We start from the raw sequence: 22175 nt of genomic DNA, 5'->3' as shown, positions 1-22175 counted from the left end.
GGAAGCCCCTTCCAACATCCGGTCAAACGTCCGATGTGACACCCAAAAATTTTCATTTCACCAAGGCTGTATTTAGTTGCAAATTTTTCTTTAAACTTTTAACTTTTCCATCACATCAAAACTTTCCTATCCACAAAATTCCAACTTTTCCGTCACATCATTTTATTTTTAACTAAACTTTTAATTTTGGTGTGAACTAAACACAGCCTAACTAAACAGGCCCTTACAGGCACGGATACTGGATACATCCAATGGATTTGTACTGGTGATAACTGATATGCAATGAATACCGCGGCTGTACAACACACGATCCAATGCACCGCGTCGTCACGTCGCAACGCAATATTTGCTGCTCCAAGATGAAGTTGGCCAAGACAAACACCTTTGGAGTTTGGGGTTCGAATTCAAACTCCAAAATCGCGCCTCCGATGATCCGATCCGGCCTCCCCACGCATAGATCGCAACTAACCTCACTAGCTAGCCGCGGCGCGGCGCCTATACAAGATAAACAAACGCGTCAAATTGCACGGCGCCGGCGAGCGAGCGGGTCGGAGACCGCACCGCCGCCACACCGATCGATCGGCAAGATTGGCATGCCCGGCGGCCACAACAAGCAGCCGGCGCCGCCCGTGGCGACCACCGGCTGCTCCGCCCTCGCGTCCTGCCTCTCCTTCCACCGCCGCGCGCCGCGGCCGCCGCCTGCGCGCGCCAACGTCGTCGATGGCGCGACGGCGGCGACCACTAGAGCATCCGCGGAGCAGTACCGGCGGAGGGTGCAGTTCCTGGAGGAGGAGATCAGGAGGCTCGGCAGTAGGCTCGCCGAGCACGGCAGGAGCGCCAATGGCGGCGCCATGGCCACCAGAGATCGGGTGAGCAGCGCCTGCAGCGGCATCGGCGCCACGGCGGCCAACAAGCGCGTCACCGTCGGTGGCCACGGCGGCGTGCGGGAAATGGTGAGGCTGGAAGGCGGTGGCTACCTGCACGAGATCAAACGGGTGGTGGGCATGCCCTGGGAGCGGCTGGCGCTGCAGGTGTCGCAGCCCGTCGTCGCCGAGAACGCCGCCACCGCGTCGGAGGTGAGCCACCTCGATCGCTGTCAAGATCCATGGATGCCAATGAAGTCTATCATCCATTGCACTGCACATTGTTTTCGTTCGACAATCTGTGGCATTGTGATCTCTAGGTTCTTGACAAGATGACAGAGACGAGCGCAGAGAACCTGTGCAAGTTACTGTCAAAGATGATGCCGATCAAGGACATCGCCGGCCGGAAGAATCCCGGCAAAGTCATCCGCCGCTCGGCGAGGCTCAGCTCCGGCGACGACTTCTTGGAGGCTCTCCTCTTCATGGAAATGGACAAGATGGAAGGACTGGTCCAACAAGGCCTAAAGATTCGCATGGCCTCGACGGCTGACTCTGCCTCGTCCACGGCTGCCGGCGACGACGACGGCGACCGGAGGCACCAGGCGACGAAGGATTCCATGGTCTCTGTGGTCCTGATTCAGGTGAGGGATCCCGAGCAAGGGTACGCCGCCATTGGTGACCCCATGATCGGGGTCATGGAGGCATCCCTGGAGAAGAAGGATGGCAGGGTGAAGCTGGAGATGCAGGGGATGCACGTCGCAGGGATCCTCTTCGGTGCAAGCAGCAAGGGAAGGAGTAATGGCAGAGCCATGATGTGGAGTGCTTGCTTGGGACAGTGCAAGGGGTCTCACAATGGCCGCCGCGGCGGCGGTGGCGGCGCCGGCGCCGGTGATGTCTGCCGGTGCGGCTTTGTTCGGAACACAAATCGTGTTTTCCGACGGTAGAGATTGGCATTCTTGGTATGTCTAGTAAAGTAAAGCTCAATCAGCATTGTCCTGTTCTTAGCACGGGAGCAGAAGAGACAGATAATAACAATCTATAATAAATTTTGTGATAGGTATTTATAATGTACTAATAAAGTTTGTGGACGTTTCTTCCATTAACCAACCAATCATACATTCTGACGTTAATGGTGTATGCTGTGCTGTCTGATTTTTTGTTTTTTTTTTTGTGATGCATGTCAAGTCATTTGTAGCTTTTGTTTCTTTTTTTACAGCACTGTGTTGTGTTTTGAAGCAGGGATCAATCTTGGTTACGAAATCGGTCAAAGAGAGGTTGAACGAAAAATAAACCGTACTCAGTTTGAATTGACTAAAGTTATTGAGAACTTAAAATTGTTGTTAAGAAGCGAATCCGTTCAGGATCTGAGTTCGAGACTGATCCCAACTCGGGGTCGGAAATAGATGGAATTTTTTTAGCGGAAAAAATAGACGGAAAATTGTGCATACAAAAATTCAACCTTGACCCTGAGAATCAGTTGTCGACCTAGATTGCTAGCACGCAGCGCAGGCATGGCGAGCGACGGCGAGGACGACGCTCAGAGCTACGAAAGCTACTATACCGACGATGGCGACGATTACACCGACGAGGTGGACAGCAACGTCGACGACGACGGCGAGAGTTGGGATCTGGAGGAAGAGGAGGTAGATGACGACGACGACGACGAGGCCAAGAAAAAGAAGGCGGCCGCCGCCGTCAACCTCACCAAGATCGACAGGAGGTACCGGAATCTGTCCGAGGAGCAAGTCCGCGCGCGGCAGGACGCGGACACGGCCAACGTCGGCGAGCTCTTCGCGATCCCGCCGGGGTTCGCCGCCGTCCTCCTCCGGCACTACAAGTGGAGCCTCGTCGAGCTCCAGGACAGGCTGTTCTGCGACGGCGACCGAGCCGGCGCCGCCACCGGCGTGGCGCTCGGCGGCGCCCCCGTGTCGCGCAACGCCCACCCGCTCGTCTGCGCCATCTGCTTCGACGAGCACCCCGCCGGCGAGATGAGATCGGCCGGGTGCTCCCACTTCTACTGCGTCGGCTGCTGGCGCGGGTACGTCCACGCGGCGCCTGTCGTTCCGGTGCCCGGACCCAGCGTGCTCCGCCGCCGTGGTGCGTGAGCTCGTCGACGAGGTGGCCGGCGACGCGGACAGAGCCCGGTACGCGACGTTCTTGCTCCGGTCGTACGTGGAGGAGGGCACGAGGATCAAGTGGTGCCCGGGGCCCGGGTGCACCCTGGCCATCGAGTTCGTCGGCGGCGGCGGCGGCGAGGAGAAGCAGGACGACGTGGAGTGCAGGCACGGGCACGGGTTCTGCTTCCGGTGCGGCGAGGAGGCGCACCGGCCGGTGTCGTGCGAGACGGTGTACGCGTGGTCGGAGAAGAACGCCATGAAGTCCGAGACGGCGAGCTGGGTGCTGGCGAACACGAAGCACTGCCCCAAGTGCCGGCTGCCGATCGAGAAGAACCGGGGGTGCATGCACATGACGTGCCGGCCGCCATGCCTGCACGAGTTCTGCTGGCTCTGCCTCAGCCCGTGGAGCGATCACCGGAGCAGCGAGTACTACAACTGCAACGTCTACGACGCGGCCAAGGCCAACGGCGAGGCCAGCGACGACAAGCGGCGGCGGGAGCAGGGCATGGCGTCGCTGGACAGGTACATGCACTTCTACGAGCGGTGGGCGGCGCACGGGAAGGCGCGGCAGAGCGCGGTGGACGACATGGCCGGCCTCGACGCCTGCGCCGAGAAGCTGTCCGCCGCGGTGGCCATGCCGGTGACGGAGCTCTGCTTCCTGGCGGAGGCGTACCAGCAGATCGCCGAGTGCCGGCGGCTGCTCCGGTGGACGTACGCGTACGGGTACTACCACCTGGGCACGGGGCTCGACGGCGACGAGGAGCGGCGCACCATGGTGGAGTGCGCGCAGGGGGAGGCCGAGCGGCAGCTGGAGAAGCTGCACGACTGCGCCGAGCACGAGAGGGAGGAGCTCCTCGCCGAGGTGGAACGAACCATCAAGTTGAACGCTATCCTCAAGGACAACGACGGCGAGGAGTCGAAGAAGAAGATGGAGGATAAGGCCGGCGAGATGGTCGACATGGTCGTGGCTTACCGGCAGAAGCTCTCCGGGCTCACCGGCGTCTGCAAGATCTTCTTCCGTAACCTCGTCAAGACGTTCCAGGACGGCCTGTTGGAGGTGGGACCTGCTGTTGCCGCCGCCGCCGCAGCCGCCGTAGCTACAGGTCCGGCCGAGAGCTCCGACGATCCTGTTGATCCTCTTCAGCCTCTTCATCAAGACGACAGCTCGTAGGATCACGTGCAAATTAACGACAACACTTTTGTAGTACTAGAATACTTGATGATCACTCAATTACATCAGGAAAATTTGTACCTTGATCCATTGGTTGGGCCAACATTTTTTACGAATTAGGAATTCATATTTTATAAGGTACACTTAACAAATACTATGGTTTATTTCTTTCAAAAATACATGGATCAATATGCTCCTTATACCCAAGTGGCCATGTGCACACAGCCAACAAGTCCCATAAATGAAAAAGAAGGAATTAAAAAAAAGAAGTGATTGGATAAACCCTAACTTCTGCCAATAAAATGATCAAGTGAAATAATGTTTTCAAAATTATAAAGATTATAGCACGAAATTCTCTAGGTATTACTCTATTTAAATTGGAATAAAGGCTCATTGGCTACCAATTATAAGCGTGTATCACCAATGCTCCCTTCAGTTATTAGTATTTGACATTTTGTATGCGATTTGATTAAACTTTTAAAATGTTGATTATTAATAATATTAAAAAGTTAATTTGAAAACATAAAAACAGCATGTGATGATTTGGATTTTGAAGGTGCTTTCATAATCACTTAAATTATTATATGAAAAAAAATCACACGTCATAGATTATAAAGAAAATTTAAAATATTGCTTTTTTTTTACCGGGAGGTGTCTAGGCTCGTTATGTTTTGTATGTACTTGTATAAAAGACGTCCTAATAACATGAGAACAAAGGGGCCGTAATCGAATTCTCAGTAATGGGCCGGGCTAAGGGCCTAGGCCTTTCCAATCTTCGGCCACCCATAACAGCCGCACAGAAACACGCGTGCAATATCCGGAAGTACAATTTAGCTAAGAAGCCGATTCCGAATTTATTTATTTAAAAAAGGCGATTCCGATTTATTTTAGCAAGCAATCTTTAAAAACGAAACAGTTTATTATCACGAGGCGATCTCGATCCGATAAAGGCTCGCGCGCGAGGCCAAATTGTGAGGGTTAGGGTTAATTAAACCCTGGCTGATCGATAATTAATCCGTCCTCGCCGTCGCCATCTCGGACAGCTACTAGCATGGAGTCCGGCTACAGCGACGTCGACGACGACTACTTCGGCGACTCCGACGAGGATTATGGCGACGACGGCGATTACATGGATGACGATGGCGACGACTATGGTGGGCAGGTGGTCGAGGAAACGGAGGCGCCGGCGATGGAGAAGACGTACGTTGTTCTAACCGAGGACGACGTACGCGCGCGGCAGGAGGAGGACATTGCCAAGGTGTGCGAGGTGCTCTCGCTCTCGCCGGGCGCCGCCGCCGTCCTCCTCCGGCTGTACAGGTGGAGGGCCGTCCTGCTCCAGGAGGAGTGGTTCCTGGACGAGCGCCGCATACGCGACGCCGCCGGCCTCCTGCCGGCGGACGGCGGCGGCGGCGAGGTGCCCGCGCGGGTCAACCGGCGGCGGCTCACCTGCGCCATCTGCTTCGACGTGTTCGACACCGGCGGGATGAGGTCGGCGGGGTGCTCCCACTTCTACTGCGTCTCCTGCTGGCGCGGGTACGTCCGCGCGGCGGTGGGCGACGGCGCGCGGTGCCTGTCGCTCCGGTGCCCGGATCCGTCGTGCCCGGCGGCCGTCGTGCGCGAGCTGGTCGACGCGGTGGCCGACGGCGAGGACAGGGAGCGGTTCGGCTGGTTCGCGCTCCGGTCGTACGTGGAGGAGAGCGCCGGGATGAGGTGGTGCCCGGGGCCCGGGTGCAGCCGCGCCGTGGAGTTCGTGGGCGGCGGCGACGGCGAGGAGAGCAGCGAGGTGTTCTGCTCGTGCGGGCACGGGCTGTGCTGGCGGTGCGGCGAGGAGGCGCACCGGCCGGTGTCGTGCAAGACGGTGGCGAAGTGGGTGGAGAAGAACAGCTCGGAGTCGGAGACGGCGACGTGGCTGCTCGCCCACACAAAGCACTGCCCCAAGTGCCGGCTGCCGATCGAGAAGAACCTCGGGTGCATGCACATGACATGCCGGCCGCCGTGCCTCCACGAGTTCTGCTGGATCTGCCTCAAGCCATGGCACGGCCACGCGGCGTGCTCCCGGTACCAGCCCAACGGCACGGTGGTGGCGCTGGCCGGCGCCAACGCCGACGACGAGCGGCGGCGGCAGGCCAAGGCGTCCCTGGACAGGTACCTCTACCACTACGAGCGGTGGGACGCCAACCTCAAGTCGCTGCGCGTGGCGCTCCGCGACATGGAGAGCCTGGAGCGGTCGGAGCTGGAGGCGATGGCCTCGGCGGCGGGCGTGCCGGCGACGGAGATGGGCTTCGTGACGGAGGCGTACGAGCAGGTCGGCGAGGGGCGGCGGGTGCTCGGCTGGGCGCACGCCTACGGCTACTACCTCGACCCGGACCGCGACTTCACCAAGCGGCAGCTGTTCGAGTACCTGCAGGAGGACGCCAACGCGTCGCTGGAGCGGCTGCACGGCTGCGCCGAGAGGGAGAGGAGGGAGCTCTTCGCCGCCGGCGCCGACGACAAGGCCGCCGTCGACTTCGACAAGTACAGGGCGTACAGGGAGAAGCTCGCCGGGCTCACCAGGGTGACGCGGCAATACTTTGGGAACCTCGTCAAAGCGTTCGAGACCGACCTGGCCGAGGTCTCCTCCTCTAGTTAAACACGACTCTTAATTAAATCTCTTTGATTTGATTGGAATCACTACCATGTAGGAGTATTATTCAGCATGGACATACACATGCAATTCGATTTTTTTAGCAGTTTATTATTTCAGAGTTTTCAAAGGAAAACCAAGCGAAAATATACTCAGACAGCACAAGTTTGTTCGGCTGAGTACAGCCATGTTTTTCTAAAAAAAAAAAAAAGAGTACGGCCAGGTTGGTGCAACACAGGTGCATTGCGAGCATGCTTTATTCAACATGCATTTAAAGTAATTTTGGAACAGTTCATTATTCATGCTGGGTGGCATGAATATAACCACGACACATCTATGGTTACCACAAGAACTTGAAAAAAAAAACCCAACCTTTTGGCAATAGTGAATTCTCGTATTGTGGTGGAGTCAAATAATAAAGAAAAAACAATAAAGTTAAAAACTAATTTAAAATGTTGAATTAAGGCCTTTGCTTTTAATTAACCGAGAGGTTGCAAATAACGTAAAAATAAAAACATAAAGTCAAGATGTGAAATTAAGATATCTGCTTTTACTTAACTGAGAGGCTACAAATAACAACGAATGGGTTGTGTTAATGTGTGAGGTGTTGGAGCTCAACCACATCTCTTCAATGTGCAAATTACAATTCACCAACTGATAAACATATTTCACACAATCAAACCCTTATCTTGCCATAAACTTTGAGGATGGTTTCGACTAGCAGATCAGCAGCGGAACAATAATAAACACATGCACATAAAGACACAATGATTTATGTGGAAAAACCTCCTCGGTGTGAGGATAAAAAAACCACGGAACCAACGGTCCACTCCAAGCTTCAACTATAATCAATTAGGATATACATGGAGTCTTCTCTGAAAAATCTAGAGGCATATTATAACAGCAGCTATAACATTAAGTTACACACTTGGCATCATCAACATTAACCATCAAAGCTAACAAGAGGCCATCTTCGGTTCTCAGGTGAGTTCTCCCAAACCACAGATGCAAATTACACGAAACTTGGCAGAAATGATGGTATACGAGTCCCTTCCAAGCTATCCAAAAAAACAGTCCAACCGGACACTGTTTGACCCCTCAAACTGACATTCTACCAATTGTTGCGCAAGCTGTAACTGCAGTAACTCGAGCTGACAAACCACCACTCAAATCCGGTGCTATATTCAACCCATCCTTATACAAATCGACCAGATTGAAGTGCTCAAAGTGAGAAACAAACTTACCAAGTTTAGTGCCAATCCAACCACGTTCGAGCCTCTAATCGCTAACTTGATGAAGATAGGGTAAGAGCTCCCAAGCTGAACAAACTGCACATCTTCTCCCCTCTCCTTTCCCTCTCTTGTGTTTTGCTAGTTTCTTCTTCACCCCAATCGCCGCTACTATCTCTCCCCCAATGGAAGGTAGGGTTTTTCTTTCCATCATAAAGAGATGAGACAATTTCCATCATTGATCAAGGCATAAATCAATGGCTCATATTTGTTAGACTTTTGGGTTGCAATGGGCTGAAAGCAAAGACTCCATGTGGAGGGAATTTTGCCCGAACAAGAGGTGACTGTGATAATCATATTGGTCTCACCGAGCAACGCGGCCTACCAATGCTTTAGTGTACTTACTGTCAGCGCCAACAAGAATCTAGAGATAGTGGTCTTGTTTACTTTATAGGAGCTTTCAACCAAACCAATATTTGATAATATTAAATTTAGGTACATTTTGATATTATCAAATTTAAGTAGTGTTGAATATATTTGATTCGAAATCTTATCAAAATTTTGTATAGTTCTGAAGAGCGAAAACTTTTAGAATTAGCAAAATTTAACAGAATAGCATTGGTAAGAACATGTTCAGTTTTTTCCCCCCATCAAAATTTGGTAGGATCGAACACGCTCGACGGCTCGAGAATCAAGACGATGGTGACGAGCAACTGGAAGGCGTTCGCAGGGTTGTGGTTGTTGTACGTTGTTGTTGACGGCGATGGTTATGGCGAGAGGCTTCGAGGGCGTTCTATAGTAAAACAGTGAAACCATGCGGCGCACGAGCCACTCGCACTCGCACTCGCACTCGCACCACCAAACGTCGCGGCCGCGCCGAAACGTGCATCGCTCTCCTCAACCCGACGGGACGTGTCACACACTCACACCGCGCCACCACAGACCACACCACGTACCGATCGATCGCACATCACCGTCCGTTTCGCTCAACTCCACAAAAACCCAAAAAATATTTCGCCCAAATTCTCCCACGTACTAGGGCCACCACCCCGCACGCGCGCGCCGCCGCCTCCGCCTCCGCCTCCGCCTCGATCCCATCGCGCGCTATGGACTCCGGCGGCGGCGGCGGCGGCGGGGCGCTGAGGCCGTCGGCGCTGGACCTGGTGGCGGCGCTGCTCACGGGGCGGGGACGACCGGAGGAGGAGGGGTGGCCGCCCTCGCTCGCCGAGAACCGCCACCTCATCGTCCTGCTCACCACCTCCCTCGCCGTCCTCGTCGGCTGCGGCGTCGCGCTGCTCGTCCGCCGCTCCTCCATCTCCGCGCCCGCCGTGAGGGCGCAGGAGCCGCAGCCGCGGGCCCCCGCCCCCGCGAAGAGGAAGCAGGAGGCCGAGCCTGACCCCGACGACGGCAGGCAGAGGGTCGCCGTCTTCTTCGGCACGCAGACCGGCACCGCCGAGGGCTTCGCCAAGGTTGGATAGATTTTCTCGCTCTCTGTCTGTCACCTCTCGTGCAGCAAAACCCTGGGTCTTAATTGGTTGCGGATTCGCAGGCGCTTGCGGAGGAGGCCAAGTCGAGGTACGACAAGGCCGTCTTCAAGGTGCTCGATCTGGTAAGCCGCCACGATTTGCCACTAACGCTGCTTCAGAATTTCATGTGCTTTTGCATTCTATGTATTGATTGATTCATGCCTGTTTCGTTCTGGGGTTCAGGATGAGTATGCTGCGGATGATGAGGAGTATGAGCAGAAGCTTAAGAAGGAGATCATCGCCTTGTTCTTCGTGGCAACGTAGGTGCCATCTCCACTTTTTACTATACTTCTGACGGGATATTGATTAATTCAGGAGAAACTAGAATGGTTGAATTTTGATTCCAATGAATATCTGAGTTGCATTCTTGTTCTCGTTGAAGGTATGGGGATGGGGAACCAACTGACAATGCGGCGAGGTTCTATAAATGGTTTGGAGAGGTTTGCTCTCAAATCCACAGTTCATATGGCCCTTTCATGGGTGAGCGTTGTATTTTCTGTTGACGGCCTGTTTGTTTGGCTGGAGTGCAGGGGAATGAGAGAGGTGAATGGTTGAGTAATCTTCGGTTTGGGGTCTTTGGCCTCGGAAATAGGCAGTACGAGCATTTTAACAAGGTTTGCTGGTGCTTCTACATTGATATTGTGCTTTTATATAGAGCCCAATTTGTATACTTACATTGTCTTTTTAAACTGAAGGTTGGAAAGGTGGTTGACCAACTCCTCGCTGAACAAGGTAACCATCGTTCGAATAACTACAATGCACTATTTTTTTCATCTATATTACAAAGGCATAACTTTGCCTGTACTGTTCATGCTCACCTAAGAATTGTATGCCACTAAACATTGTCAGAAATTATACTGTATGAGAAGAGTACAGGATAAGGGATACAACTTATCTAATCTTTTTATGTAGGTAGTTAGTAACGTGCTCTGGAAAGCATCATAATTTTATCAGGGTGGTTTGCTACTAGGATCATATGCTTTAAGACTTTAATGCTGTGCCTTTTTTGTCTTCATCCTTTTCTGTCTACCGATATTCTGTAGAGTGTTTTAGACTCAGAAGGGGAGCTAGTATTAATGTAGTGTAAGTGTGCAACTAAATCAAATCGGACTTGTCTCCGATAGATCTGAACAACAGGTTTACCATGTAATAATTCAGTGAGATATTGTTGATCTTTGCAACATTCTGGTCACATGATTTTCCTGTCTGTCGTGTTCTGTATCATTTGGTGGTGGTTAACTTTTCTCCACATCTCTTTTAGGTGGAAAACGCATTGTTCCTCTTGGTCTTGGAGATGATGATCAATGCATTGAGGATGACTTCAATGCATGGTACGTACCGTAATTAGCTTAGTCTTTGTCTCAACTTTGAACTCAGGCATCATTTTGACACTGATTCTATTTGTGCACACTTTTTAAACATTGATATCAACTTTAGACTTTGAGACATAAAACAAAAGCTAATGCTTTGGTTGTTCAACTAAAGGAAGGAACTTCTATGGCCAGAATTGGATAAATTGCTCCGTGTTGAAGATGATAAATCGGCAGCACCAACTCCCTACACAGCTGCTATTCCTGAATATAGAGTTGTATTGGTCAAGCCAGAGGAAGCCATGCATATCAACAAATCCTTTAGTCTCAGTAATGGTCATGCTGTATATGACATTCAGCATCCTTGCAGGTATGAGATTATTTCTTTAATTTGACTGCACTGGGACACTGGGTGTGGTCTGAACAAATTCTGATCATGCTTTCCTTGCAGAGCAAATGTGGCTGTGCGGCGGGAGCTTCACACGCCGGCTTCTTACCGGTCCTGCATTCATTTAGAGTTTGATATTTCAGGGACTGGTCTTACGTAAGTATCTGAATTTGTTACTTTCCAAATTTAGTAGTTGGTTGACAAAATTGCAGGCACGGTTTTCTTACTGGTGTTTAGACTGCTGATGACCCCCATTTTCTTAACAGATATGAGACTGGAGATCATGTTGGTGTATATGCAGAAAACTGCACAGAGACTGTAGAGGAGGTAGAAAATCTGTTAGGTTATTCACCAGATACCTTATTCTCAATTCATGCTGACCAAGAGGATGGCACTCCACTTTTTGGGGGTTCTTTGCCACCTCCTTTCCCGTCCCCCTGTACTGTGGGGACTGCACTTGCCAGATATGCTGACCTTCTGAGTTTTCCTAAGAAGGTGAACTTTTGCAGATCTATCTTGTTACATTCTATATGCATTTTTTCTGGATATTTGTATTGATGTTAATATTTTTTAATTTGTTGATGCAGAGTGCTTTAATTGCTTTGGCTTCCCATGCATCTGATCCCAAAGATGCTGAGAGGCTAAGACATCTAGCATCTCCTGCTGGAAAGGTTGGTTTTTAATATAAGTTTATGCTTTTGGATGTTAGTTTTGGCTTCACATGAGCTTCATTTGGCAGAAGGAGTATTCTCAATGGATAGTTTCAAGTCAACGGAGTCTCTTGGAAGTTATGACAGAGTTCCCATCAGCAAAGCCTCCACTTGGTGTCTTCTTTGCAGCCATTGCTCCTCGACTGCAGCCGAGATACTACTCGATATCTTCCTCACCGAGGTACCTTGGTCAGGAATAATACCCTTCTAACCTGAGCAAATTGACCTATCTATTTAAAACCATTCACATTGCTGCAGGATGACTCCAACAAGAATTCATGTAACATGTGCGCTAGTGTATGGGCAAACCCCTACTGGAAGGATCCATAAAGGAGTTTGTTCTACTTGGATGAAGGTAAGCCCTTGTTCTATCATAGTGAAAGGGCACTCTGTTTCTATATTATAGTCACTGTGCTTTCTGCATTTCTTTTGGATGATTGGTAGATAATTGAATATGACCGTCATAGCTCGCTTTGATGCTTATATATCAAGATCCAGTCTTCATTACATGTGTCCAACTTTAACTGGTTAAGTGAACCTGTTTCTTACCCACTTTAAAAACTCCACGTGAATCATAATTTCTCAAGTTTCTTGATGTATGGACAAAGTGTCAGGTTAACAGTTCTCATGATGAACTTACCGTGATGGCCTTGCCAATAACACTAAACAACTCATTCTATTCAGTAACTCAACCTTGTATCACTCCCTGAAAATTCTATAGTTATATAGTAACTCCATCCGTTTCATATTATAAGTCGTTTTGACTTTTTTCTTAGTCAAACTTTTTTTAAGTTTGACCAATTTTATAAGAAAATATAGCAACATTTCCAACAAGAAAAACATATTATCAAAATATATTCAATGTTACATTTGATGAAACTAATTTGGTGTTGTATATGTTGCTAATTTTTTCTATAAACTTAGTTAAACCTAAAGAAGTTAGTTTGACTAGAAAAAAAAGTCAAAGTGACTTGTAATATGAAACGGAGGGAGTGCATCTTTCCCTCAGCAATATGAAAGACTTCGAAAAGTTCTTGATACATATATTCTGTAGTTGTCGATTTGTTTCATATATAATGAGAGTTTATATTTTCGAAGGAGTACACTTTGAAAACAATGGTCATACATTTGGTCAAGCATAAAAACTTTGTTTGAAGTATGTGATGGTCGTGCTGACCAGTAAACATTTTAATCTGATGATTGTGTATGCAGAACTCGATTCCCTTGGAAGAGAGCCAAGAATGTAGCTGGGCTCCAATTTTTGTTAGGCAGTCAAACTTCAAACTGCCTACTGATCCTACTGTGCCTATTATAATGATAGGTCCTGGAACTGGTCTTGCACCTTTTAGGGGCTTCTTACAGGTTTGTTTTTCCTCCCCCTTTCCTCAAATATTGACTCTTATAATTCAATTGATTATATTATGCATTTGGCACTGGCAGGAAAGATTAGCTCTAAAAGAGACTGGTGTGGAACTAGGCCATGCCGTCCTATTCTTTGGGTGCAGAAATCGAAAGATGGTATGACATACATTCCTACTTTATTCATATTCATATGCAGTTTGTACTTAGAAAACTTTACAATATACGAAATCTGTTGGTCATAGGTATTCTTATAAATCTTAGTAATTAAAAATATCAACACATCTGCCATTGATGTTGCACAATGTGGTTATGCACATATGTGCTTTGTCAGAGCTCTCCTTGTCTTTCAGAAAACTTTTCTGCATTGTAGTTTGAGTGTAGGAGAGTATCTTATTGGTGATTGGCAATTAGAAAACTTCCTAGCCTCTTAAATAACTCCCCTCACCAGTATTTTCTCTGTTCAGGACTTCATATATGAGGATGAGCTCAACAATTTTGTTGAGACCGGTGCGCTGTCTGAATTGATTGTAGCCTTTTCTCGTGAGGGTCCTTCAAAGGAGTATGTTCAGCACAAAATGGCAGAGAAGGTACATGAAATGATCCTTTTTGTTTAATATAAGGTGTAGTGTTTTATTTCCCTTTTTCACCATTGCTTTGTAATATTCCCAGGCTCCCGAGATTTGGAGCATCATTTCTCAGGGTGGTTATATTTATGTCTGTGGTGATGCAAAGGGCATGGCAAGAGATGTACACCGCACACTACACACCATTGTGCAGGAACAGGTATTGTTTGGGTATATCATTACCTTTGGTACCTGTTAGATTCAGTTAATTCTTAGTGGGAGGATGCAGTGGTGCTCTACCTCTAGAAAGTTTGCACTTTCTTGATTGAGGTCAAAACAAATCCAGAACTCTGTCCCTTAGTATTTATCACCTAGCCTAGCCTCTTTCTAAGCAGGCATTATGAGTAATTATGTGAAGTGCCATGAAAGCTCTTTAGAGTTTAACAGTAGCTTTGCTTTCATCTCCACTTTGCTGAATGTTACCTTGAATTTTCAGGGTTCTTTGGACAACTCAAACACAGAAAGCTATGTAAAGAGCTTGCAGATGGAAGGGAGATACTTGAGAGATGTCTGGTGACAAGCCATCCTCGCAAATCCACCCTTGTGTCTCTGCCAAAATGTAATACTTCCATAAATACAACAGTATGCGTTCTGTAGGGAGTTAGTGAAACACCTAAATTACATTGGAGAAAATAGTACCTGATTGCAGGCTGTGGTGGTAGGAATTATACATGGGCTGTAGTATTTATCAGATCTGTATGAATCATAGTAAGATTGTTTAAACATATATATATATATATATTTATATATATATTCATATTCATATATAGGACTGCAGCCTATTTAGTTGTTTAATTATTTGATCAAGAAATCATGCATACATTGCTGTGATTTCTGAGACTGAACCCAAATAAAACAGGCATTTGCCATTTATCACCTGAGACATCGCTATAACTTATCAATCTGCACTTGTTCTAGTTTAGTTGCGATTTTTTTCTCTGCCATATATAAATATATATGGATGCTCTGAGCCCCCCAAGATTGTTCTAAAATAATGGGGCGATATATACATGTAACCTGTCATTCTACCAGTTGGAGGTAAGGAACAAGTTTTGTCAGGTCAATGAAGCATGGTGCCGGCAGTAGCCAATGCTGCTGAGTACATCTCCACTGCAAACCCAACATTGACCGACTGAAAAGCTCCATTGATTGATGCATATATAGTACTTCAGTTGTTCATCTCTCCTAATAGCTTCGACGTGTCGATTACCAACAGCTTACAAACTTTTTAAAAAGTGACATGCTTAATTATGCTTATCCTTTCACTTGCGTCGGTGACATATGTGCATGCATTTGTTAACCCAGAAGGCCAGAACCGGTCGCATCAGAATTGCGGCATATGAATCATATGGTCACTGCGAGTGAGTAGTAATTAAAGTTGACACGAAAAATACACAAGAGTTGTTAGCTATGTTGTGTCACCAATACCATGCTTGCGTTACAGAGCTCATACATTCAGCTAGCGCTAGTAGTGATCTCCATATGTGGAGTGGCCACTAAGTAGATCTACTATATCGAGTACCACCACTATGTGAAATCCTGCATGTCGGCCATATTCATACATGCTGCATTGTATAATACTTCCATCTCCAGATTTAATTATATGTAGTACACTCGATAGTTAATTATGTTTTGAGACGGTAGCAGATATTTCAATTGTGACTGCTTCCCTGCAGATCATGATGTATTTTATATATGCACTGCCGTTGTTTCAAACAGTAGTATGTATAGTGCGAGTACTGCTGCTGAATGGGGCCTGAGAGATTGATCAATCAATCGACTAGCGGCTACTGATCATGTAATCACTAGTACTATATAGTAAGAGTAGCTACGACATATCGAATAGAAAGCATATAAGTTAACACCTGTATAGTTAGCTATAGGTAGCAAAGCTGCATGCATGCGTGGCCTTTCTCAGGAAGGGACACAACTGAATATCTTGGATCCCTGTCATGCACATGCATCTTCACTTCCAAACGTTCATGCATTCACTTTCCGAGTGCTTGTCGTCTCCAGGAAATGGATATTCATCTATCTTTTAGCCAGGGGCGATTCTAGTGTAATGACCGGTGTCGAGCGATACCGACGACTTTTAACAGAACCTATAACCAAACTGCTTATCCATATATTATAACACTATGATTTAAACATAATTAGTATACTATGACACCAATAGACACGTTATGACACCAACGAATCAATTTTCTAGTTCCGCCACTGCTTTTAGCCCTAATGTCATATTTAGCCCCGTTATTTCGTTTATACTTATGTTTATCCATATAACTTATCAGCAACTAATTTAATTTATGGATAATACATTTATATATGTACGTGGATGCACTGTCTATATGAATGGTTCTATAAAACATTAATTTCTTTCTTGACACTATATGTACGTGGATACTTTCTATAAGCTCCCCAAGATTGTCGATGTGAAAATCATGGGACAACATAACCTGCCATTCTAGCATCGTTTGGGATCGGAGCTAAGGAATTGAACTCTAGTTTTGGCAGGTCAATATGATCAGGTCAATGATAGATGCTGACTACATCTCCACTGCAAACCCAACTTTTTTTTTGACACGCTGCAAACCCAACATTGACTGACTGAAAGCTAGCTAGCGGATCCCTTGACTGATGCACATGCATGCATATATTAGATTTTGTTCATCTCTCCTGCTCCCTCCGTTTCACAATGTAAGATTTTCTAGCATTGCCCATATTTATAAAGATATGAATGAATCTAAATATTCATATGTGTCTAGATTCATTAATATCCATATAAATATGAGCAATGCTAGAAAGTCTTACATTATGAAACGGGGGAAGTAGCTTGGACCTGCCGATTTGTTATACAAGCGATAAATGCTTAATCATGCTTATCCATTAATCGATCACTAGCTTGCATGCGTCGGTGACATTTATACATGCGTGTTACTGTGTAATTAGCTAGGCCCAGAGATGGATATCGATCGAGCCGGTGCATCGATATCGATCAGTAGCAAAGTTGACACTTGAAAGTAGAATAAATATGAATGCAATGCACACGGTTATTTCACGTCATCGCTTGTGTCACCATGCTTGCGTGACAGTGCTCATGCATGCAGCAGCTGCTCCCAGCTATAGTTGTCACAAACTCACAACCTACTAGCTAGTGACGATGAAATGATGCATCAGCATTATTCACCAATTCGATCGATCAGATCATATATATATATATATATATATATATATATATATATATATATATGCATGTGTATATATTAGTTATATACTTCCTCCGTTTCATAATGTAAATTATTTTAGCATTTTCCACATCCATATGAAAGTTAGTGAATCTAAACACATATATATATATCTAGATTCATTAATATCTATATGGATGTGGAAAATGGTAGAATGAGTTACATTATGAAACGGATGAAGTACTCACCATATGTGGAGTAGCAACCTAGCTGCACTATGTGAAATCGTGTCGGCCATTTCATCCAATTCTCGCATGCATTTCATAATTGCATGGTAGATATTTCAGATGTGACAGCTCTTGCTAGCTACAGTAGCTGCCCTTGCAGATCATCTGATCATGTGACCATGCTGCGAAAAGAGCAAAAAGGAAATGGGAATTTGCTTAATTATACCTCTCACGCATGGACATGAGTCCATTAATCCATGCCGTTCTTTCAATAGTACGACTTGCTGCTGAATTGGGCCTGAGAGATTGATCAATATCAATCTTTGGCTACTGATCATGATGCCAACAGTTGTAAGCTAGATATATAGCTAGGAGATATATATGTCGAATAATCCAAAGCATATAAGTTAAAAACATGTATAGTTAGCTATAGGTAGCAAAGCTGCATGTATGCATGGCCTTTCTCAGGAAAGAGGCACAGCTAGCCCCCACATCTGATTATCTGAATATCTGGATCCCCGTCACTCACATGCAGCTTCACTTCCAAAATGTTCATGCACTTTCCCACCGCATGTCTCGTCTCTAGCTATCTTGCATTATCTACATAGTATCTTTTTCACCTTACCTAATTAAACACTGCATATGCATTTTCATTTTTCAACTCTTGATTTCTTCATCGATCAGCTGGTCTTAATATCAGCTCGTCTTGTAAAACATTACTTTTCTGTTCTAAGATATAAACTCTTTTGTGTTTTTTTAAAATATATATTTGAATATTTCTTCGTTCAGATATATTTAAAGAAATGTGTCATAGTATTTTGGAGCGGACGAAGTAATAATATAGTACACGTCGGTGGAGCTAATTACTCAAACGTTGAATTTTGAATAATATAATAATTTTAAATTTTTTTGAATAAAACGAGTGGTTAAACGTTGCAAGCAAAAACTCAAAATCCCTTATATTATGAGACGGAGGGAGTAACTAGCTAGCTGACAGATGATCAATGCAATGCATGTGCAGACAAAGTATAATCACTTTAATTAGTCGTGATCAATCAATCAATCTGAATCTGTCGATGTATATATGTCAGAATCAGATGAGTTGTACAGTGAAGCATCCTGCAGCAGCTAGCCTGATGACAAGTGGCGCGATACTGTAAGAACCCGACAAGGAACTCTCTCTTTATATAGAGGGCTCACATGGCCACACCCACCATTTGTACTTAACTTGGCTAGCTTAATTAGCTCTAGAAGAAGAAGAAGAAGAAGAAGAAGACACTACTCACACACAATCTAGTTAGCTAGCTAGCTAGGCCAAGAAATCAAGAGTTGTTGGTTGGTCTAGCTATCAATGGAGAGCGAGCCGGCGCAAGTCCACGGCGGCGTCAACCTCAACCTGCGCGTGCTGGAGACCTCGCCGCGCCGGCGTTCGGCCAACGGCGGCGGCGGCGGCGCTGCCCCGGCCGCCGCCGCCGCCGTCGACCCACGGGAGGCCTTCTCCTGCAACTACTGCCACCGCAAGTTCTTCAGCTCGCAGGCGCTGGGAGGCCACCAGAACGCGCACAAGCTCGAGCGCACGCTCGCCAAGCGCAGCCGTGACATCGTCATGACCGCCGCCGTGTCGCCGTCGCCGTCGTCGTCGTCGTCGTCCCGGGCAGTCCACGGCTTCGACGGCGTCGCCGGGGGCTTCTTCTGGACGGCGCCGCCGTACGGCCACGCCGCGGCGGCTGAGGCGGCGGAGGAGGATCACGACGTGGCGCCGCCAGCGCCGCCACCGGCCGACGGCGGCTGCGGCGGCGGGCGCTACGGCCGGAATGGGGAGGAGATCGACTTGTCGCTGAAGCTCTGAGCTAATTAACCTGATTACGTATATGACGGCTTAATTAATTAATTAATTAATTAATTAATTAATTAATCAAATCGTGATGAATCCATGCATATGTCGTAGGTAGCTAGCGTTGGATCGAGTACTTGTTGCGTCTCTGGAACCGCGATTGATTGATTTCTAGTGCAATTGTTTGATCGGCTAATTCATATATATAGCCCTGATCTTTGAGAGAGAGATATATATAGTTCAATAATATACATCTCATTAATTCAGTACGTAATTGATCTCCTTGATCGATCTGTATACATGTTTGGATGAGCCTATGCTTAATTAGGTACCCCAGAGAATATATAAATTGTGTGTGGATTAATCCTTTGCATAGTATGTCTTTGTGTTCTTGTATTGGATCAAGCTGTGTTCATCATGTGTTTGAGTGTTTCTTCCTTTTCATCCTAGCAAGGAGAATTTGCCTCTTTTTATTGTTCTAAGAGAATGACCAGAAGCTTTACTATATGCACTAAAACATATATCACGATCAAGCCGAATTTATCTCGACATTTCGTGCGTCTCATGGTTTTTTAATCCTTTACTTAGTTACAACTCTTAAAGCATCAGGGTTTTCCCCCATTTTTTTCTTGTTTAAAATTAGTATTAGCAGCTAGTAGAAACTAGTACATGCATGAATCTAGCTATCTGCCCATTCCCACCAATTAACAACGATCTATCTCAAATGACCAATCAATCACAAACAAAATAATAATAATAATAATCAGTAATATAGTAAGGTGATAGAATAATATCATCATAGTAAGGTGATCAGTCCAAAAAAGTTAGTAAGGTGACCAAGCTGCATGCTGTTTGAGTGCAGCTGTAAGTACTGTTCAGTAACAATGTATATATCCTTTTTCCTTGGGATCTTGCATACTTGAAATGAGGTTCTTTCCAGTTTAATTTAACTTGGAAATTGCTTTATCTGCTGCAAGAGTCTTTACCTTCTACTCCTAATTACTGCTAACGGCAATTAATTAATTAGCTACCAGCTGCTAGCTAGCTATACTGCTGATTCATTAGAATCATCGATATATCAACACGTAAGTATGAGCTCAAGATTAAATCAGCATGCAGCAAGATGAATTAATTGATTGATTAGATGTTTACTGACCCAACAACAAACCCAACCACAGAGCGTCATAGTGCATGTATGCTTTGTTGACACACAATTACTCTTTCGACACAAAGTCCTCCTGCTGCACGCATCCGGTATGATCAGCTGTAAACTGCAACTTAACTGGGGAACATGATTAAACCACTGTTGCGATGATATGACGTTTTTTCAAAGATGCTTTTTAGTGTGTGATCAGACTGATCGATCGATCTATGGATGCAGCTGCTGGAGTAGAATCGATTTGACTTAACTTGTTCTGCGACGACGAACCTGCGCATAATGTCGTCAATGATAAGCATAGTTGATTAACTTGTGATCACGACAAGTAATTAAATTTGCTCGTACGTCGGTCGCAGCTTGTCAGGACATCGTCCAGTTAATTTATGGAACAAGATCAGCTAGCTGCCCAGGGGAAATGAAGTTTGCATTGTCTGCAACTGCAATTAAAAACGCATTATCTGTTTATTGAAGAACAGTTGTTCTCGAACTCCTTTAAAAAAAATTCCTTTCTGTTGGCGATCTCTTGCCCATGCATATATACACAAGATGCAAGAAATGCAAGCAACCGATCGACCCAACTAGCTAGCTATTGTAACTATATGAAAATGGTTCGTCTATCTGCAGCTGAAATTAATTGATTGAGCTAGCTAGATACACGTATTTAGGTGTAGTTAGATGACAAGACGATTTAATGGCGTGTGTTAGTGGCTATTTCCTAAGCTAAGCAAAAGCTAATTAAGCTAAGGTAAGGTAGCTTCTTCCTGCTGAACAAGTCAGTGATCAAGATCTCTTAACATGATGAGTATACGCAGTCATGTGAGCTAACACAAACACGAGAGAGGATCAGAGTTAGCTAGCTGTGTGCCCTAGCTGCCACCCGAGTGTATCACCCATTCGGAGCAAGAGTCCAATTAATCCGTACCCACGGATGACGAGGAGAATCGATCGGTCATGCACGCATGGTTGAATTCAATTAATCTCTGCAGTCCAGATTATTGATAGATAGCCAGCTGCTTTGCATCAATAGATGTTGACGACGACTGATCGCTGATGGATCAGTAGTGTAGATCGATTTGTAGCTAGTTACTGATTACTCTAGACTGTGTTTAGTTCAGCGTAAAGTTTAAATTTTGGTTGAAATGAAAAATGATGTGATTGAAAAGTTGTGTGTGTGTGTATAACAGGTTGATGTGATGGAAAAGAACTGAAATTTGGATCCAAACTTTGAATCTAAACACAGCCCCAGTTCACTTGAGCACCTCTAGCAGTGATTAAGCATGCGAAATCGCCCCTTTCGTAGTAGCTGCAGCATCAGACAGGCTGCTGAACTTCTTTGCTTGCATGCTGCAATGTGTCAGATGACATGAGAGATGAGACGAGATGATCAGGAGATTTTCCTTTTTCAAGGTGAACCTACTCTCTCTATTTATTTAACACTAAAAGTTCTTTAAGCATGAATTATATTTTCTTATGCTTATATAAAAATTTTAAATAAGAAGGATGATCAAACATGTGTAAAGGAATCAACAACGTCATATATTAAAAAATGGAGATAGTGTTAAAAGGAAAAGGCTATACGTACTAACTTTTTCTTACTAAATTCTTACTAACAGTGATGTGTCATGCTATGAGTGCATCTAGATTTTTAATAACTTCCATCTACCTAAATCAAACGGTTGAGATGATTGTTAGTAAAGATTTAGTAAGAAAAAATTAGTACGTGTAGCAGTGCTCGTGTTAAAAGGGAAAAAGAAGAACAATTAACTATTTGCCACTCTTACGAGTGGTGCAGTGGTGCTAAATTATTTACCACTGGACCCACATGTCATACAGCGAGTGACAAATAAT

At 46.1% G+C, this 22175-nt stretch overlaps 5 protein-coding genes across 5 annotated transcripts; all 5 read left to right on the top strand.

The window, feature by feature from the left end:
* Positions 1 to 528: 528 nt before the first annotated feature.
* On the top strand, positions 529 to 1969 carry LOC4347841 (protein PLASTID MOVEMENT IMPAIRED 1). The gene is made up of 2 exons (XM_015756029.3): positions 529 to 1076; positions 1184 to 1969. Exons 1-2 carry the CDS (start codon positions 594 to 596, stop codon positions 1805 to 1807), a joined length of 1107 nt encoding a protein of 368 aa, XP_015611515.2. The 5' UTR covers positions 529 to 593; the 3' UTR covers positions 1808 to 1969.
* A 405-nt stretch (positions 1970 to 2374) lies between these two features.
* LOC4347840 (probable E3 ubiquitin-protein ligase ARI7) lies at positions 2375 to 4151 on the top strand. Its single transcript, XM_066303903.1, has 2 exons — positions 2375 to 2901; positions 3002 to 4151. Exons 1-2 carry the CDS (start codon positions 2375 to 2377, stop codon positions 4149 to 4151), a joined length of 1677 nt encoding a protein of 558 aa, XP_066160000.1.
* Positions 4152 to 5103: 952 nt separating this feature from the next.
* LOC112936443 (probable E3 ubiquitin-protein ligase ARI5) lies at positions 5104 to 6933 on the top strand. The gene has a single exon (XM_026020414.2). The coding sequence runs from the start codon at positions 5203 to 5205 to the stop codon at positions 6778 to 6780; it is 1578 nt and encodes a 525-aa protein (XP_025876199.1). The 5' UTR covers positions 5104 to 5202; the 3' UTR covers positions 6781 to 6933.
* Positions 6934 to 9033: 2100 nt separating this feature from the next.
* On the top strand, positions 9034 to 14689 carry LOC4347838 (NADPH--cytochrome P450 reductase 3-like). The gene is made up of 18 exons (XM_015795746.3): positions 9034 to 9472; positions 9553 to 9612; positions 9713 to 9789; positions 9912 to 9969; positions 10060 to 10143; positions 10225 to 10261; positions 10791 to 10860; positions 11015 to 11209; positions 11291 to 11383; positions 11494 to 11722; positions 11815 to 11898; positions 11967 to 12118; positions 12196 to 12292; positions 13150 to 13299; positions 13378 to 13455; positions 13764 to 13886; positions 13969 to 14082; positions 14359 to 14689. Exons 1-18 carry the CDS (start codon positions 9110 to 9112, stop codon positions 14437 to 14439), a joined length of 2145 nt encoding a protein of 714 aa, XP_015651232.1. The 5' UTR covers positions 9034 to 9109; the 3' UTR covers positions 14440 to 14689.
* A 3847-nt stretch (positions 14690 to 18536) lies between these two features.
* LOC4347837 (zinc finger protein 2) lies at positions 18537 to 19546 on the top strand. Its single transcript, XM_015755975.3, has one exon. The coding sequence runs from the start codon at positions 18686 to 18688 to the stop codon at positions 19181 to 19183; it is 498 nt and encodes a 165-aa protein (XP_015611461.1). The 5' UTR covers positions 18537 to 18685; the 3' UTR covers positions 19184 to 19546.
* The last annotated feature ends 2629 nt before the right edge of the window (positions 19547 to 22175 follow it).

Source organism: Oryza sativa, chromosome 9 (genome assembly GCF_034140825.1).
Source record: "Oryza sativa Japonica Group chromosome 9, ASM3414082v1".
Taxonomy (NCBI): domain Eukaryota; kingdom Viridiplantae; phylum Streptophyta; class Magnoliopsida; order Poales; family Poaceae; genus Oryza; species Oryza sativa.
The sequence above is the reverse complement of the archived record's forward strand: the minus strand, read 5'-3'. Positions and strand labels throughout refer to the sequence as shown.

What these genes read in the sequence shown, in the direction of transcription:
- LOC4347841 (XM_015756029.3), top strand. Translation starts at nt 594, where the DNA reads ATGCCCGGCGGCCACAACAAGCAGCCGGCGCCGCCCGTGGCGACCACC. An exon ending in ACGCCGCCACCGCGTCGGAG is followed by an intron (nt 1,077 to 1,183) that starts GTGAGCCACCTC and finishes TGTGATCTCTAG; the next exon opens with GTTCTTGACAAGATGACAGA.
- LOC4347840 (XM_066303903.1), top strand. Translation starts at nt 2,375, where the DNA reads ATGGCGAGCGACGGCGAGGACGACGCTCAGAGCTACGAAAGCTACTAT. An exon ending in TGCGTCGGCTGCTGGCGCGG is followed by an intron (nt 2,902 to 3,001) that starts GTACGTCCACGC and finishes CGACGCGGACAG; the next exon opens with AGCCCGGTACGCGACGTTCT.
- LOC112936443 (XM_026020414.2), top strand. Translation starts at nt 5,203, where the DNA reads ATGGAGTCCGGCTACAGCGACGTCGACGACGACTACTTCGGCGACTCC.
- LOC4347838 (XM_015795746.3), top strand. Translation starts at nt 9,110, where the DNA reads ATGGACTCCGGCGGCGGCGGCGGCGGCGGGGCGCTGAGGCCGTCGGCG. An exon ending in CTTTTAGGGGCTTCTTACAG is followed by an intron (nt 13,300 to 13,377) that starts GTTTGTTTTTCC and finishes TGGCACTGGCAG; the next exon opens with GAAAGATTAGCTCTAAAAGA. An exon ending in GGTGCAGAAATCGAAAGATG is followed by an intron (nt 13,456 to 13,763) that starts GTATGACATACA and finishes TTCTCTGTTCAG; the next exon opens with GACTTCATATATGAGGATGA.
- LOC4347837 (XM_015755975.3), top strand. Translation starts at nt 18,686, where the DNA reads ATGGAGAGCGAGCCGGCGCAAGTCCACGGCGGCGTCAACCTCAACCTG.